The following is an 18,766-nucleotide window of genomic DNA, read 5'->3' on the forward strand; positions in this document are numbered from 1 at the left end:
ACTATGTATAAAACTCACCTCTCTGCTTTGTGGCTAAAATACAAGTACAAGTACTTTGTGATTGAGCGCCCCCTGGAAGAAACCTTCGAGGTTGTAAAAGAAACAAACAGCTCTGAAGTCTCAAAATAGACCAAACTAACTTCTGGATTTCTGTGGCTTTTCCCACATTTTGGATGTTTTCTCTTTTTTTTTTTTAAACCACAAGCCAAGCTGCACGATGTAAATACTGGAGTGGCACCAGTTGACCCGCTCCTCAGACAGGAGGAGGACCGTTTACCACACAGTGTCATGTTAGACAAAGTGGGTCCACAACATTATCAATGTTTAAAGGTTTTTTTGACACAGTTAAACCATAAACATACAGCACCACAGGTCTTTTTTCATAGAAAACACTGCCCAGATTCAATTTAACTGGGGGAGACATACGTGCCGCTGAAATCTAACTGCTACATTATCTCAAATGTAAACACAAGTCAAACATCTTATAAAGTGCTCAGTTTAAACTTATTCAAATCCACAGGTGAAACGTGTGTTTGACATTTACTGCACTAGTGTGGAGTACAGTGTCTTACCCAGTATCTTTAGGTAAAAAAAAAAAGCAATATCCTTCCCATGAAACAAAACACAAGGCTTTCAAAGAATCCAGATTTGCCATGATTTACTGCTGCAAACAACTGACCTGGGGTCTGTACTCCAAAGCAGCACAATCTATGGTTATCTAGCTAACGTCAGGTTTAACTCTGAGTTGTCAGTAAATAAGGTTTAAGTTCAAGATACAGAATCAAAAACTCAACTTTCTTTGTGGTTCTGACTAAGTGGCTTATACTGTAAGTAACAACTCCACCTCTTCCACATGAACAAGCTCATAGCTGGATAAGAAAACCCAGAGTTAAATGAGATAGTTGATAACCAGCCTCATAGCACAGGTTATCCAGTCTGATGTCAGGTTAAAAGAAGCTGGATAACACAAACATATCCGGTGGATGTTGAACTCGCTTCGGACTACAGGCCTCAGCTCTCCAGGCGTATTAACACATACAAACAATATTGTGTCAGCCTCTAAATTAAAACTCTCTTTTTATCCTTTTCCCTTAATCATAGCCACCAAACATTTGATTGACACTTACACTGGCTTATCTTTTTCCGATACAATAAATTTTTCGTACCTGGATCAAAATGCAGCACTTGCAAGTCAAACAAGAATCTTCGTTGCAATACAAAAGTGATATCACCCTGAGCAGAACTCTTTATTACTCTATTGAAAATTATTGATTATTATAATCAATTCAACATATTTTTTCACCCTTTTTAAAATCAGATTTTTAATTCGAGCGGAGGCGGCGAATACGAAGTGCTTTCAAACATGTTGAGTTACAGCACACGTTCCTGCTGTTGCAAACACAGCCGCAGTCAGAACGCTTTCATACCTTGTCACCATTACTAGAGCTCTCCTCCGAGCCCTTGGCCTCAGGAGAAACCAGAGGGGAGGTGAGATTCAGGTAGCCCTGCTCCGATAGCTGGTGTGAGGAGACAGAAGCTCGAGTGCTGTCCATCACCGCTCGGTCGCCCACCTTCCCACGGCAGAGTTTGTCCAGGATGTCCAGTGGGTCACATGAACCTGACATCAGACTGGTGACACGAATATGAGAAATTGAGGAAGGAAAAGCCACAAACAAGCATACACGTCTATGTGAATGCAACCAGTGTGATATGACGGAGTGTATTTAAGTTGGGAATTCTTTCAAATCTTTACAAAATGGCTGAATACATTTTCTATCATCTTCCGATATGAAGCTAAAGCAAAAACGATGAACTGCTTTACCTTAGCGTAGATGCATGTAGGATGCTGTCACAGAGACTTTCAGAGGGGTGCATCTTCTTGGCATTCTGTTGAGCATATTCACCATTAACAAAACAAACAAACAAAAGAAGACACAGACAGCTACTTCTCTGTAGCTAATGGTAGCTGATCTGCCACAACCATTTTCACTTAAAAGAGACATATTATGCTCATATTCGGGCTGATGATTTAAATTTGGGTTATTTCAGGAAAAGGTTTAAATGCTCTAATGTTCAGAAAACGCATCACTTTCCCTTTAATGTGCATTGCTGCAGCTCCTATTTTCAGCGTCTGTCTGAAATGCTTGGTTTTAAACTCTGATTGGCTAGTTGGTCCACTCTGTTGTAATTGGTCCACCTCTTCTCGCACATACAGAAAATGTTGCCCTCCGCTCTACCCGGCTTTGTTAGGGGCCGTCCAGACTAAACGCTAAATCGGTCAGACTACTGACAAAGCAGTTTTTCTGTGGGGGTGGAGCAGCTCCCTTTACTACAGACTGTGTTTTTTTTGCAGACCTTTTGCAGACAAAAAAACTTTATAACACACTAGAGGAACGGGTAAAACTGAAAAAGCCAAATATCTCCTTTAAACTTGATGTAAGAGCTGTTTTAAAATTGTTAAAAAAATACCAGTGAAGTGGCATGTCCCATTATGTCATAAACATACTAGCTGTGTAGTCTTACCTCTAGGCTGTAGAATGACTGGGAATTCCTCAGGGCACGCTCTAGGGAACTAACTTGATTGGAGAGCTTCAGGGTCCGATCCTGTAGTTGTCTGTTTTCCACTTCTAAGACGTTGACCCTTGAAAAGATCAATACTCATTCATGAAAATTATTGAACTAGTGTGTCTTTAATGTCCTCACTGAAACCCCATGAATTCCTGATTTTTGCTTTTGATAGAAAACATTCATTACATAAAATAACCCATTTTATTAGTTTTTTTTTACTTTATTGATTATTTTAGCTCACGATTAATAATTCTGATAAACAAATGTGTGTGAACATACCTGTGTTGAATGGTCGAAGCGGTCCTCATGCCTTTGCTGCCCATTTCTTCTGCGTCACTCATGTTCCTCAGCAGTTCCCTCTTCTCCTCTAAAAGTTTCTCATTCTCCTCCATCACCGTGTGGATCCTTTCCTTCTCCTGTGAGACACCACCAAGGAGACCAGAGGAGGAAACATAACAAAAGAGAGACATTAGAATTTGTTTTCAAGCTCAAATATCATTGTGTGGGATTCAAACGTCATCCTGTAAGATGGTTGTGACCTTGTGCGAAAGGCTGGAGGCCAACGCCAGGTCGTTCTCCAGTCTCTGGATGGTGCAGTCCCTCTGTGCAGTCGCCTTGAGAAAGATCAGTTTGGCCTGACGCAGCTTGGTCTTGTGATGACTCTGCTTTTCGTCGTACTTCCTGAGTTGAGGGAGCAAAGGAACTTAATCGCAGGAAAGGCACTAGCATCTCATCTTCTAATTATTGATTATGCTATGACTGCATTGGGCTGATCAAAAATTATATAGCAAGTACAAGATTTAAGTTCATAATATTGCATTCAATGAAAACACTGATGTTTTATGTGTCTCACCTGACGCGCATGTCAAATTGGAGGAGAACCTGCTGCAGCTCTCCCTGCAGCCTGTCACACTCCTGCTGATTGGCTGCCAGCTCCTCCTGCAGTCTGTGCCTGGACTTCTGGCTGTCTCTCGCCTGAAAGAAACATAACACACACACACATGTAGATTTAGAATTTTAACTGGAATAAGTCAAGTTTGGGGCAAAGGTAAAACAAAATAATTTGTGGGTACGTTAGACTGACAGGAGGTTGTTGTTCATGTTCTTTTTTTGTCTGTCCATCAGCAGGACTACTCAAAAACTACCAAAACCATTTCCATGAAAGTTTGTGCGGGGGTGGGCCATGACCCAAGGAAGAGCCATAACATTTTGGAGCAGATCTGGATAAAAAGGCTAAGCACGGAAATTGTCGTTTTTACTTTACCTGTGAGATGAGGAATGCAAGGTTCAACGTTAAGTACTTGAAATGACACTCAAAGCTAAGTACAAACTAAGTACCTGCCAAAAGTAAGTCACTTTACTGTAGAAGGAATCTAGTGAACTGCTGCACACTGTTCTTTACCTCCTCCCTGGCCTTGCTGAGCTCGGCCTCCAGGACGGCCAGTCGGGTGTCCAGCTGCTGGGCACGGTGGCTGAGCTCCGTGTTGGTCCTGGTCAGAGAGGCGTCCTTCAGCCGAAGGGAGCGAACCTGCTGCTGCAGCTCCTCCTGACGCTGCTCCAACAGCTTCCTGAGGGTCAACAGGAAGAGTCGCAATGTTCATTATGGCCCAATTTGACCACAACTGGGACCAAGTGATAGTGGGCAGTGTCAGCAGCACCAGCGTGTGTGTGTGTGTGACCTGGTGATGTGCTCCTCATGCTGCTTGGCTCTCAGGGCTGACAAGGTGTCAGACAGGTCCCTGCTGTCCCGCTCCAGGCGGCTGCTCTCTCCGGCCCGAGCCTCCTCCACACGCAGCTGGTGCTGGGCACCTTTAAGATGCTGCTGCAGCTCCAACACCTGCCGTCGCAACAAAGTCTCATGATTCACTCAGGGAAATTACACAAAATATGCAGGCCAAAGAAGGGAATATGTATGGAGACATTTACAATATCATAACTTTTGCTGCCAGGAGACTGGAAACCACATCTCAAAATGTAGGTTTCTCTGACAATGATCTAAGAGTTGATCCTCATGGTTAAATTAGGTTGACTGAGGGTCAAGTTAGATCTATTTGATGATAAAATATCCTCGATCCAGTAACCCTGGGACCACAGGGCACTGATTACTCACTCCAGCACTGACCTTCTTGTCAGCTGCGATGAGCTGAGCCCTCTCGGACTGCAGATCCTCCTGCAGACTGGTGGTGGCGCTGCGATTCGTGGAGTTGCGTGCCAGCTCCAGCTCAAGCTCCCTGATTCTCTGCTGCTGCCGTTCGCTCTGAGCCGACTGAGCGTGGAGAGTCTGCTCCACCTGCACGAGCTTGTTCTGGACCTGCTTCAGCTCTGCACAAAGCTAAAGGAAACACATGCAGCACAAGAGTTTGAAAACCAAAAATAGATGTTAAACACCACTGTCACAGCTGTTCTAACAGTTAGAGGGTTTTTTTCCAGCAGCACCTTCCTTCCCTGTTAAGGCTGGTGTTATATTTTCTTGTTTGCTCATGGTAATTTACCTTCACCATGAGGTGAAACTAAGAGAGTGATTAAGAGTTCCATTCCGAGTGTTTGGTAATCAAACCCCAACCTTGAGTTTTTCCTGGTCCAGCAGCGTGTTGTGTCTCTTCAGGTCCATGTTCTTCTCTTTCTCATAGCGCAGCTCTCTCTCTGCTGAGGTGAACAGGCTCTGGGCCCTCTGCAGGTCCTGCTTCATCTGTTTGGCCTCCTCTGTCTTCTGGTTCAGCACCGAGTCCTGGGACTGAAGGAGAAAATAAGAGATGAGGTTCAGACAGGTTCATGCCGCAGGGGAGTTCAGATCACTACACGTAGCCTAAAGTGTCTTCAGCTTCAGAAAAGATTTGTTTTTATTTTAAATCCTTACAAATCACTACAATTGGGAGGCCTGAAGCTTTTCTGATAACCATCAGAATTTATTATGAACGGAAAACAGAGAAGATATTACAAGCTAAGCTATAAATGTTAACATTTAATTGCATTATTTGCATTTTATCCAAATCACCAATTGTCAGTTGTATACTCCCTTAAATATCGATGTATAATGTTGCTGTAGTGATTTTTAAACTAAAGCAACCAAAAGACAACTGGAAATCAAAATACTGAACAGGCCTTGCCTTAATTAGATTCAATTGCAGAAACTGCATTGCTGTCAGGTTCAGATTTTGTAATACTGTCACTTAAAACCCTACATTTGCATGTAAACACTAACGGTACTCGGACAGATATCCTGCGCTCCAGCTTCAGCTCTTCTCCTCACACTCGCGCAGCTTCTGTGCACATGTGAAACATCTGCTCTACGAGTTCTCCTCTGCTGTTGAAATTGGAAAACAAATTAAATTGCCTCGCCCTCATGTGGGTGCCTTAGCTTTGCTTCTATAAGAGTCCTGTACGGATAAGAGCTGAGGCACAGGAAATCTGTCCAAGCTAAAAAAATATCTGAGTGCACCAGCAGAGCAGATGTTAACACAAGCAGAGGCTATTTGAGTAGGAGTGCAGGGTTTTGAGTGAGAGCATTACATATTCTGAGCATGAAATCAATAAGTCCTCCTCTGAAACTGAAAGGCTGCTCTTGAACAAAGACGGGGGGGGGGGGACATAGTTGTGTACGTGTCATACGTACTTTGATGCGTGCCTGGGCTTCTTTGACCTGAGCCTGCAGGGCCAGTTGGGCCAGCTGCCGCTCCTCTCCCAGCTTGTCCTGCGTATGATTCAGCTCCTGTTTCAGACATGAAAGCTGCAAACCCCACAACACATAAGTGAATTCTACAGGATCGTTACGAGCAGGTCAACACTGATCTGCTGCAGAAACATGACTTTTCACTGAGGATCTGGTGCCTCACTCAAAACACATCAATACCAGACAGCATCACTTTGAAACTGAGCAGCAATGCTGAAGAACAACCTCTCTACTCAGCACTGTTGTTTCAAATGGCTAAACATCTATCCAACTAAACAGTCAGACAAGAAGATTTCACACATACCTGATCCAAGCTTTCATCCCTGGTCCTCTCCACTGGACTTAGTCTGGATTCAGTATGAGCTGTGTGCAGTTCCAGCTTCTGGCTGCTACTAAGTGCTTCCTTTGTGGAGGCGAGCTGCTCTTGATGCCACTTGAGCTGCTCATTGAGTCGCTCGGTCTTGAGCTCCAGTCTCTCTCTCTCCCCCACAGCTGCCAGCTTCTCCTGGACACTGGAGCTCAGCTTGGCCTGGAGCTCTGCACTCTGCCGCCGCTCAGAAACCATTTCATCCCTGGAAAAACATGCACAGTCATTCCACACAAGTACGAGCCGGTGTTCCAGTCCTACTTTATGACTAGCCCAACTCAATCTATTTCAACACACATGAAATCAGCCGTGGGTTTGTTGCTGCCGTTTACATTCCTCCAGATGAAGATTCAGAAAATGCCCAAGACATTAATGGGGTCATCAGCAGTCACATGACTAAACCTGGGTCCTATTTCCCTGCTTCTCCAACCAACTTCCATTTATAAAAAACTGTAGAAGGATAAAGCTAGACTAGCTCTACAGTTCTCGAATCACTTCCCCCGTAGAACATTTTAATTACAAACCTGTGCTTGTGTGCCTTTGCCAACCAGTACCGTTTGAGTCTACATACATTTTTTAAAACTTATGAGGTCACTGACACCTTTGAACACTAAAATCGAATCAGTTCATCTTTTAGTCGAAGCGACAACTGGTCAACAATTTGAAGAAATTCCTAAAAGCCTCAAAAGACCTCAGGCTGTTGTGTGCCGTCTGGAGGCTTCGGAGTTCAGCACTCAGTCGATCAGCCTGCTCCTGCAGCTGCTCCACCTGAAGCCTGTTTTCCATCAGGTCCTCATGGGTCCGGTTATTGTCCACACGGTGCTCTAGGTCGCTCTGGAGTCGATTGTGGGCGCGCTCCATCTGGGCCAACTGACAGGAACAGAGTCCAAGACGGAAAATGGAGAGAAACTTATTTTAGTAGAGTACATGTCAAAATGATGCATGCAGTAGTATTTCTGAGACTTTTCCCTTTATGCTTATTGGGTTTACTGGTAATTTCTAGTGGTGCATTTTCAATTCTTTATCCTTTCTTGTTTTTACTTCAACTCAAATATGTCCCGTGATGTAAATTGAACAAACCTTTTCTTCCAGAACTGCTTTTTCCCCTTTGACCTGTGTGAGGCTCTTGATGAGCGTTTTCCCTTGTTGACATTCTGTCTGAAGGCTGTTGACCTCCAGCCTCAGCTTCTTCAGCTCTCGCTCACCTATCTGCAAAGCCTTTGGTGTAGAGAATGAAGTAATCACATGCAGTTACTGTATGGTTTAAACTAACAACTGTGCATCAGGTCTCGACTTCCGTTTGCGTTTATTACCCCTTTGTCTTTCTTGAGGGCAGCCTGAGCAGCACTGAGGTCCACCTCCAACTGTTTCCTCCAGTCCTTCTCCTCGGTCAGCCGGGCCTCCAGCAGAGCCAATCTCTCCTGGCTACTGTCCCTCAAGTGCTTCACACAGGAGAGTGCAAAGTGTTTACAGGTGGCATTGAGCAATGGAAGTTGAAGTATATTAACTCTTCTAATGTTTACAATTTTTTCACAACATTTTCTTTGTATGGCAGAAACTGAGAGAGAGCTATATAGTAATATTTAAATTGAAGAGTATTAGTCATATTAAAATGTATTATAATATTAACTTCATTTGTGTCTTTTATTCAGTAAGACATGTAGCTCAAAGTGCTTTACAATGAATTTACATAAAAGATAAAGAAATACAAATAAAACAGTTATAAAAATAAATGAAAAATAGACTCAAAGTTAGCATTCTACCAACACTAATCAATAATAAAACTACAAATAAATAACCTGATTCATTTATGTGTAGAGAGCGATTCCCTGTCTCAATCACATTTATTTTCACTTAATTTTAGATTCTAAATATTGGCATTAAAAGCATTCAGACTTCAGAGGGAGTTTTTCTTGTTCTTTCTAGACACATTACTATTAAATAATCACAGAGGAAACCTTACAGATCTTACCAGCTGTAGGTAGGACTCAGTGCTTTTGACCTCTTCTCCGTTCCTCATCATTTTTTCATGTGCGTCTTGCTTCTTCAGCTCTGCCTCCAGGCTTCTGATCTGTACGACCAGTTCAGATTATTTCTCAGCAATTAGAGAGCAATCTTTAAATCACATTGAGAAATCAAGCAAGAATTAAGTGTTGCTCATTACCCTCCTGTGAAGCCCCTCCAGTTCCCCCTCCTGGCGATGCCTCTCCTCCTTGCTGGCATTCTGGGCCTCCCCCAGCAGGGCCTCCAGCTCCTCGTTCCTCTCCTCCAGCTCCTCCTGTTGCTTGCGTAGCCTCTGGAGTTGCCGCTGCAGCTCTCTGACCTGCACCAGCCCATCTTCCATCGCCTCATGACACCTAACGGCAAATGATGATGATACAAGTCAGAAATTAGCCGTAGGGAATACTCTGGTTGAGAATCTAATTTCGAATATTTTGAAGTAGTTGAGGATTTAATATATGAACCGTTTGTGAATGAGATCCTTTTCCTGAGCTGATGAGGCTGACAGATTGTTTTGTGGTTCGATGCTGATGCTTTTTCGATCCTCCTCAGCTACAAATTCTTGGTCTGCGTCATTTATTGTCATCTGAACAAACACAACAACAAACAAAACCAAGCAGCTGTAACAACGTCTGTGTCTTTCTAATTTTTTACTTTGGTAAATAAGTTTAGTTGATATCAACCTGAAGGAGATTTTTCTTCTCTGATTCTTTGGCGCGCACTCTCTCCCTCAGAGCTCTGTTCTCCACATCTAGTCTGTCGTATTGCTCTTTCGCTTGCTGCAGCTTCATCAAATCTATGGAGAGAAAAAAAACATTCAGACTATGACTATATATGTAAGTGTAACCTCAAACATCTATAGGGCACAGAGGTTGTTAAAGGCAAGTGGTCGATTTGTCAAGAACAAGTACAAGTCTGACAAAACATTGCCAGAACGGGAGACAGGGGGAATATTTTTGAAGAAGAAGAATAATAGAATCGCCAATGGTGAGAGACATGTGAAAGTAAATCAAGTTCCTACTCAGGTGGTGTCTTTTGCAGTATTTTACATCACACCCACGTCTGTCTCACCACAGTGTTTCAGTTTGTCCACTTCCCTTCTGAGGTTTTCTACTTCTTGGACCATTCCCTGAAGCCCAGACCCTGAGATTACAAGCAAATCTTAAACTCTATGAAGCAGATAATATGCTGTCTGATAAACAGTGTATTTTAAAGCTTTACTTCGCCTGTGCTCTGTATTATTTCCTGCAGTACATTAACACCCTAGTTCTGCAAACATACCCTGATTATAAATTAACTATTAGTGTAAATCTTATAAGAGTATGTAGAAATCAAAACATATTAAAAAGGTTTGAGGCAACAACATTAATGCACTGGGGCTGCACATGTACTGTGAAATTCATAGTAACTGCTATCATGTAATAATGTTATAATCACTAAAATAGAAATAATGTCTAGAGATAATTGTTAACTGTAAGTGTAATCAGTCCGAAAAAACATCAATACAACGTTCAAAGTCTACTTATGATTCTTTCATGGATACACATTGTTATGTCTGTAACATACCATTTGAGTCGAGGCTGTTTTTGGCCACATCCAGCTCATTGGTGAGTCGACGGATATCTTGATGAGCCATCGCCAGCCTCCTGGACGCCTCCTCCAGGTCCCGCTCCAGACGCTGGCGCTCATTCCGCTCTTGTGAGATCTCCTCGCTGTGGGCCTGATGTTTGAGAATCAGTTAGGCGTGGTGTGTGGTGGGAGGAGTACAGCGGGAAAGAATACTGGGAGCTAAAAAAAAAGGGGGCCCATGCTGTTGTGAGAGACATGCATTTTGGAGGTGGAGATTCATCACCGCTGCAGGCCTGGAAAGGAACGAGCATCCAAGCAGTGGGACAAAAAGTACACATGCGACATGCTTGTACTGCCTAGACACCATTTTTGTACACTCATCTGTTGTTAGAAAATTGTATTGGCAGGCACGTTACAGAGACAAGGGAGGTTGTCTGCATCATGGTGGCAGTGCAGCTTTCAAGGCACCTTTTTCAGTGTGGGATTTCAAAAAGGTCAAACCAGTTTCAGACAGGCCAGTGATGCCCTCGTTTGATCACAACACTGGTGTTAGTTACGGAGTTAGTATACGCTGTGAGGTGGAGACCTACAGGGGTAATATTGTGCTTGCTCTGACCAGACCTACGCAGCCCAAACAGCTTCTTCCACGGACTCTGGGATGGGCACTGCTAAGAGGAAACACCAGTGTGGGTAGAATCACAACAGACAGTAAATAACTACCAAACTATTCTTGTACTTTAACTGGGAAAAAATACTTAGAATTTGTCTCTTTCTTCACAAACTTAAATCAAACTAAACTAGGGCTGGGCAAGTTAACTCGTTTTAATCGAGTTAACTCAAGTGATGAGTTAACTCGATTGTTTATCCGCCAATTATTTTCTTTTTTCCTGTTCTGCAGCATTATTTTCTTTTTTCCTGTTCTGCAGCAGTCAGCAACAGACTTTCACAAAATAAAAGCCTGACTTTCACAATAAATCAATAAATAATCAAACCTGAGTGAATGCGAGATAAAATAATTAATCGAGTTAACTCATCACTTGAGTTAACTCAATTGAAACGAGTTAACTTGCCCAGCCCTAAACTAAACATCTTCAGGATTTGTAGCCAGGGCACAGTAAGAGTCAACTCACCTTTGTCATGTTATCTAGGCTCTTCTGCATATTCTCCCTCCGCTGCCGCAGCTCGTCGCCCATCATGTGGTGAATGTGCTGCTGTCCCTGGTTCCATAGAAAAAACAGAGACTCACTTTACCTTGTTTATGAGGCCTCAGGATTTGCCTTGGATAGTTCAGCATGAAGTATGAAAATGTTCTATGACTGAAGACAGTGATGGTGGAAATTGACTTGACTGCTTTACATACCATATATATTATATCAATATTTCAAAGTGGTTATATGTGATAGCCATCCATGAATAACACATCATGAGGAACAGTCCCCTGATGGTGTAGGACAGTCTTTTACCTGGTGGTGGCCCTCCATTGAGTTTCCTGTGAGGTTCTGACTTTCCAGTCTCCTCTCAGCCGCCTCCAACCTTTCCAGCAGCGTGGCCCTCTCCACCAGCAGGTAAGCAACCTGCTCACTGGGGCTGCTCAAGCCTATCTCCACTAGGTCCTCCTGAGCCAGCATCTCCGCCAGCTCTTTGGCCTGGCTCTCTGAAGTAAAGGTTTACACTGGTCAGTTGTTGGTGCGGCAGGTTGAAGAATAAACATTTAGGACCAGACAGAACAGCAACAAATTAGCTGTAAACTCTAAATGACAGATAATGAAAAAAATAATTAGCTTATAGCATGTTTTAAGAACATCCAGCTAAGAAACTCGATGGCAATCCCAGCAATGCTACAACCCAAAGCAAAGAGCGCCAACTACATCTGCACTGACTTCACCTTGTTGCTGTCTGATCTGGTGAAGCTCGTGTCGCAAGTGTTCATTTTCTCTTTCGTAGTCTGCAGTCAGACACTCCCGCTCTTCCAGCAGACCACGAATATGTGCAACATAGCTCTCCACCTGACGAACAGGGAGAGAAAAACACAAGTAACTTAATCTGTGACTTCAGTTCAAAGAACAATGAGAATATTTTAAATGTAGCCCAGTCATTAACTTTACCAGTTAGATTTCAATGAAGCTGGATAGTTGGGAAACTTCAATCACACAAACTTTAGGTCGATGGGTCTGTAACACTTATGAGGCTGTTGATGAACTAAAATCACTGAAGGGTCTCACCTCCGTCATCTCATTGGCCTGCTGTGTCCGTAAGGTCTGCAGCTCCTGTGTGACTGACCGAAGCTTCGTCTCCCCTCGGAGCAGCTGCTGCCACAGATGTCGCTGCCGCTCCTCCGCACTGGCTGCCGGAGGCAAGCCATCCTCCTGAAGCCGCATGGAAATCTGGTCCAGCTCCGTCGGCAGCTGAGGACCCAGAGGAGGGGCTGAATGTTATGGGATCTGATATCGTGTTAATCAGTACACTGTTGAGCTCTTGAATTAAGTGGCAGCTTGTAAGGATAAATACCAACAAACTAAACTTGTAAATGTGTAGCCTTGTGCACACGGCTTGTTGTTATTCTGTAAAGCTTTGCTTATTATAGCACAGCTGTTCTTCAGCTCATGCTTCACACGGCGACAGGCGTAGAAAATTCCATGGTTAGATAGTCTCGAATGTCTTCATCTTTTGCATGCACTGTGGTGTTGTAGTCTTCTAGAGGCTGTTTTTTCCCACCACCAAGTCAGAGGGAATGTTTTCAACCCTCTCCATTCGTTTGCTTGTAATTAAAATTACACAAAAGCTACGTCATACATTTCCATGATTCCAGGATAGGGTATGGGTCAGGGAAGAACCCATTAAACTTTGGTGCAGATCCATATCAGGGGAGGATCCAGGATTTCCTTCACTTTCTGTAACATTGCGAGATAAGTGCTTTTCAAAAATTTCACAGTTTTCCCTGAAAATAATACATGGATCTTGATGAGAGAAATCAGGTATGTGAAATTTGGTGCAGCTTGAATGAAATTAAAAAGGGTCCGATGGGTCTTGGCAGAGGTATGTGCTCTACAGAGTGCCATTCTAGCTCACGCCAATATGTCACGCCATTAAACCTGCAACATAAGCAAACTACTTGTTTGTACATTTGTTTCTTACTTACGCCAAACAATGATACAACAAACTATCCTGCAAACTACAGCATTGACACAAGCGTTCAACATCAAGGCTGCCAGCCTCGCAGGAAACTGATCTGATCATGAGTGACACACAGGACACGGACACAACAACAGTGTGGCACGACAGCACTAAACACCTGTTACTGAATTCAATACTGTGTGCTGTGTAGGGCTGTAACCTGAGCCGGCCCCACCATGGAGAATTTAGACCACTACAGCAGCAATTACAGCTCCACCAACATGCCACATATTGTCTTCAGCTGAGGATCGGGTCACCCATCGCTGGTTTACTTAAACATCACACAAACTGCCACAGCCTCTTGCCATTGTCCAATAAATGGCAGAAACTAGGACTGGGCAACAAGATCAAAGATTATCGTAGCAAAATTGCCATCAATAATAATCTGACAAAGATCCAAGTCAATAAAATGCTTATACATTGTGCAGGAACAGTAAGGAGGTATAACACAGGATTGATCTATGTTTTGATGTTAATCAAGTGTCATTCTCTGCCCAAAAAGAGGAGTTTAAAAACACACCCTTCAGTCGGTGGAAAAATTCCAGTCATTTAATGTAAAAGGAATAAAAATGTCATCTTTAATCGCAAAAGTCATTGATCTCAACTGATATGAGAATCATTTTTGGTCACATCCCACCAGCCCTAGCAAAAAGAAAAACGAAATAAGAGAACAAGAGGAAACTAATAATAATAATGTCACTTGTGTGCAGATTGAAATAGTTTGTTAAAGTTAAATAAAAAAAGTCTGCTGAAAACAAAGCATATTAACAGTGTTATCTGTGAATAAATTAAAGCTTAAAGTCACCTCTTCCTGATCCATGGTCCTGTGTACAGTGTATCAAAGCTGCATGTGAGGGATGGACTTCTTCCTCGGTGGTGGAATCGACTCAGCCTACATGGTATCGACACAGAACCAGCTTCGATTTGCAGCGATGATCAGCTCGTCCTCATACTCCATCACTCCCAGTTGTTGTTACAGCTCGTCCATGACAACGTCCCTCGTCCACGTGTTCACCTGTAAAACACAACAAACTTCAGAACAATGCTGTCAGGTCGTGTCAGGACTTGCAGGCTCGTGAATTTTAGATTCGACTGAAGCTCCCTCCTTTCCCACAAGCAAGTGCACACACCCAGAGCAGCAGATGAGCTACATTAGATCACCTGAGGCCATGCAAAGCTCCATGCTGACCTGCTATCTGCAGCAGTGTTATCATGGAGAGTTTTACATGATGGACAGTAACAGCTCCATCCCCTGTTCAGGCGTCTTCCTGACTCTGGTGTATATAGTAAAACACTAGTTTCTTACAATGTGCAGACAACTGTCACTTCTGTTACCATTGAAGGAAGACTTTCACTTTATGGGGGACGATCGAAGACCTTTAAATTCAAGCTGAGCCCTCTGCCCCAAGATGTCTGACGAGGAGGAGCAACTGTTTTTATGTCGGACAACAGCCACTTACTCGCATTCCTTTTCTGACCACGCAGGCTCATTATGATTCACAAAGACGTCCGTGGCTTTTATAACCCCGGTCCCGTTAACCCGCTTGGTGTTGACCCGCTGGTACAGAACCGAGCTGGTACCAGGGACGAGCCGCAGCGGGGGCTAGTTAGCAAAGTTCCAGGCAAAGTTACGGTGGGTTCGCTCCACACTCGGCTAGCTGGCTAGCGGTAGCCATGGCTCTCTCCGGCGGCCGCTCGGCTCGGTCCGGGCCGGACCTGGGGGGTTCTGTGCCGGGCCCGGATACTCTGGCCTCACCGCTGGCTCCCTGGAGGTGATGGAGCTCAAAACCACCTGAGGAGATACAGTTTGACTCACCTTTCAAACGGCAACAGCGACATGAAAAGCCAAGCGCAGGGAAACGGTGTCATTTAGTTGCACCCGAGTTGAGTGAAGAGCCGTCCTCACCGTGCCTCTGATTGGCTTCTCCGGATATTGTATCTACTTGTAGCCAATCACCACTCTTCGAGCCTAATCCTGGTCCAATCAGAGGCAGGGCAGAAGCGGGTCTTCACCCATCTCGGGTAGGAGGAAAATAAAGCTCGAGTACAGGCGTGGTTGAGTGAACTGGCTTGTACTGCTACCTAGGCAACGGATCATACCATTTGGAGCAGACACAGGGGACACCGGATCATACCATTCAGAGGAGAGACAGGGGACAGCTGCACTCAGGGTTGCCAGATACACTGCGGCTTTCCCTCGGAATTTACACTGTATATGATTCCTTACGTGTTTCAGATAAATAACATCTGTTGAAATTATTATTTGCTTTTATGATCGATGTCTATGAAACTAACTCCATGGGGTCAAATCTGCATCATCCAAGGGATATTCATCTAGTCTATATTCTAAAAAAGTGACGATTTTTATCACACAGACCTGGCAACCCTACAGTCGGTCCTGGAATTTGCAACCAATGAAATGTTGTTCTTTTAATCAAGAAAAATATGTTCCAATAAACGTAGGTAACTGACAGGTTTACACTTGAGGGCCAGGCTCCGTTTATATAGGCCTGTAAAAAGTTTATGGGTAATAAACATTTCTCAAAATTGGGTTCATCCTTGGGAAACAGCTTGTAATTCAAGATGATTGTATGTATTGTTGTATTGTGGGGTGCATGTATAGAGTGCACGCAATAAATTAAAAAAGGCTCCTGTGAAGCTTAATATTATTTGATCATTTCTATCTTAGAATTTTGCCGTTAGTCTATCTCATTCATATAGTGTTATATTTAAATTATAACATGAAATATAATAGGAATGAATGGAGCAATATGCACGTTATTATACATGGTTTCAAATACAGGAATAAGTTCGTACATTTCTGTTTGTTTTGCCTTGATGTGAAACATTTATTAGATTTATCATATAGATTTAACATTTAGATTAAGATTTCACATTTAGGTTTAACGTTTGATAATTAGTTTTAAAATTAACATTTAGATCTAAAATCTATGTTTAACTTTAACATTTAAAATGTATGTCTAAACTATTCGCCATCTATCTATCTATAGACCTAGTGTGAACGCTTGAGGCATACATCAGTGGTGCTAGTTGGTTTACTGCTACAGAAAGTACAGTGTATTGAGTTGTAGTCAAACATTTTATTGCAAGCTACCTTCAAAAATCTAGAAATGATTGAATTAGACCCTTTGATTAAACATTTCACCTTGGTTTTCGCTCGCTCTTAATGCAGGAGTAGAGTGGTTTGTTTACGGCTCAGCATCAAAGGATTCATGGTCCATGTATGTCCGCGAACATCGTGTTTTAATGGCGTGTAATCAAACTTTGACGCCACACCACAGTCACACCGTGTGACGAAAAATCGATCTTTGAGTTAGTTTGTATCTCCATCTTGTTGTGATGACACTCATCTCAGTTTGAAGTTGATCTGATGTAAGCCCTGGGACAAGAACCTCAAAGTAAAAATGTGGAATATGGCCAAAATGGCCACTAAATGCTAAAAAGCAGGCTCCTGTTGCTTTTTTCAAATTGCACCTATAGACTTTTTGGTTTGTTTGGTCATGATACACATGTGTGTCGATTTTGTCGACTACAATTATTATAGTAAATCTGTTAAAAAAAAGATGATTAAAGAAAATACACAACATTGTACAGTTCAATATGTCCAAATATGCTCTTAAATCAGTGCCCAGTGTAAAATTGCTGTATTAAAACTTGATAATTTGTTGTTTTCCTGTTGCCTCCACTGAAGCTACAACATTCATTCAGGCTAAGATTGCATACTGTGTCCCACCCAGATGTTTTCATAGTGACCAGTGCACTCAGATTACTCATCATGTCCCAGTGTAGAAATGTGAGCTATGTTGCAGCTATGTGATAACTTTTCATAACTACCCACCGAGAAGAGTAATGAATGTAATGAGGCATGGTTGGTGTATGCTCATTATACCAAAGAGTGGTTCCAGCAGACTGTTTACAGAGGAGGTCTTTTCATGTGGGTTTTTACGTGCCTCTGCTGCCCATGGGTGGGTCTCTCATTTCAGTGTTTTTTGGATGGTGATGTTGTTCCGAGGGACTGAGAGGGAGCTCTGTTCTGCACAGAGGAAATGGGCGTTCTCCTCGGAAAGTTTGGATGGAGTGATTGAAAAAAATAGAGGGGGTGTGGCAACTCCAGACGGGAGAGGACCACAGAGGCACACACACGTTGTAGAGTAGTGAAACAGCCCATAAGAGGTTTGATTCAGAGGAACCGACGATACCTGTGGTGAGTAGACATTTCTTTGACTTTTTATAGAATTTCAATATTAATCTTGATAAATCGTGGTACGAGTAGATACATTCAAGTTTTATTTGTCCTATGTAGATTAACCCATGGTCAACAGCACAGTAAAAAGTGCTGGGTGAGAAGCATAGGTCAGCTCAGAAATCCAATGAGAGCAATGTCATATGTAAAAAAAGAGAGAAAAGTCATATTGGATAACACAAAAGAGCTCAATATAAAAAGATAAAACACTATATACATTAGAAGTGAAACAAACAAGAGTGACAAGAGGAAGCTGTTTATGTATCAACACAGATAGGGACTCTTGGATCACATATCCTTATAAAATACTCTAAACTTAATGGGCAAAAACTCCTGCCATCAAAAGATCCAGTTTTTTATTACCACTGCTCTTGAAATGACTTATTTTACCAACTGAGCAACAACACAACACAATGTTTTTGTATATTTGTGATGTTTGTGTCTTAATTGATAGATTATTTACACTCAAGTTACTATTTCAGAACCACCCAGTTCTGTTTTTTAATAACTTGCCCTGAATGATTGACTCCTTTTGATGTGATGGATGAACTCCTCGGACATAATTTGACTGGGACTCCACAGGCCCACCCCGATGGACCTCTCCTACAGATAGAGATCTTCATGGACTATTTCATGCTGTTATTTATTTGCCTCTCTATATTTTTTCCTTTTCACAGGATACTAACTTGTTTGTTGTGCCTTATTTCTGTGTGTGTGTGTGCGGCGTAAGATTGAGACTCAAAGGCTTTTCCGTCAGACTTTAATTTCCTCTGAAAGTTTACAAGTGGAGCAGCACTAATGAAATCCAAATGGAAGATGAATTACAGCCTCAAACACGACCATTCAGAGGAGTTTAATTGGGTAAATATTTTGGCACCATTTGGATTTTCGATTGGGCCGCCCAGTTGCTCTGCAGGTTTGCTTTAAAAGGCGGCGACGCACAAGCACAGTCCCAGAGAAGTTTTAAAAGTAACTCGCTGCGCTCTGTTTTGGAAGCAGGGTCTTATGCAACACAGAGTATACTTTGTTCAGCACGACTCAAATTTTCCATTAAGTGTTTCAAGGCATAACAGGAAAGTGCCCCAACAGCTATTTCCCCCCGTGGAAGTTGTAAATGTGTAAAACCAGTCACACACTATTTCAGTGGTGGATG

The 18,766-nt window shown here is 42.8% G+C and overlaps 1 protein-coding gene across 1 annotated transcript; it reads right to left on the bottom strand.

Annotated features, from left to right (window-relative positions):
- Nucleotides 1-1,334: 1,334 nt before the first annotated feature.
- On the bottom strand, nt 1,335-15,366 carry ccdc30 (coiled-coil domain containing 30). The gene is made up of 29 exons (XM_061074631.1): nt 15,363-15,366; nt 14,982-15,141; nt 13,987-13,991; nt 12,398-12,600; nt 12,061-12,181; nt 11,639-11,829; nt 11,306-11,392; nt 10,766-10,843; nt 10,173-10,326; nt 9,678-9,749; nt 9,290-9,402; nt 9,071-9,192; nt 8,770-8,962; nt 8,578-8,676; nt 7,919-8,047; nt 7,686-7,823; nt 7,297-7,475; nt 6,543-6,810; nt 6,182-6,295; nt 5,132-5,302; nt 4,691-4,900; nt 4,248-4,405; nt 3,971-4,136; nt 3,422-3,543; nt 3,108-3,249; nt 2,848-2,984; nt 2,524-2,641; nt 1,823-1,887; nt 1,335-1,629 (listed from the first exon to the last, which is right to left on the bottom strand). The coding sequence occupies exons 1-29, from the start codon at nt 15,364-15,366 to the stop codon at nt 1,422-1,424; spliced, it is 3,927 nt and encodes a 1,308-aa protein (XP_060930614.1). The 3' UTR covers nt 1,335-1,421.
- Nucleotides 15,367-18,766: the final 3,400 nt, after the last annotated feature.

Source organism: Limanda limanda, chromosome 7 (assembly GCF_963576545.1).
Source record: "Limanda limanda chromosome 7, fLimLim1.1, whole genome shotgun sequence".
NCBI lineage: Eukaryota > Metazoa > Chordata > Actinopteri > Pleuronectiformes > Pleuronectidae > Limanda > Limanda limanda.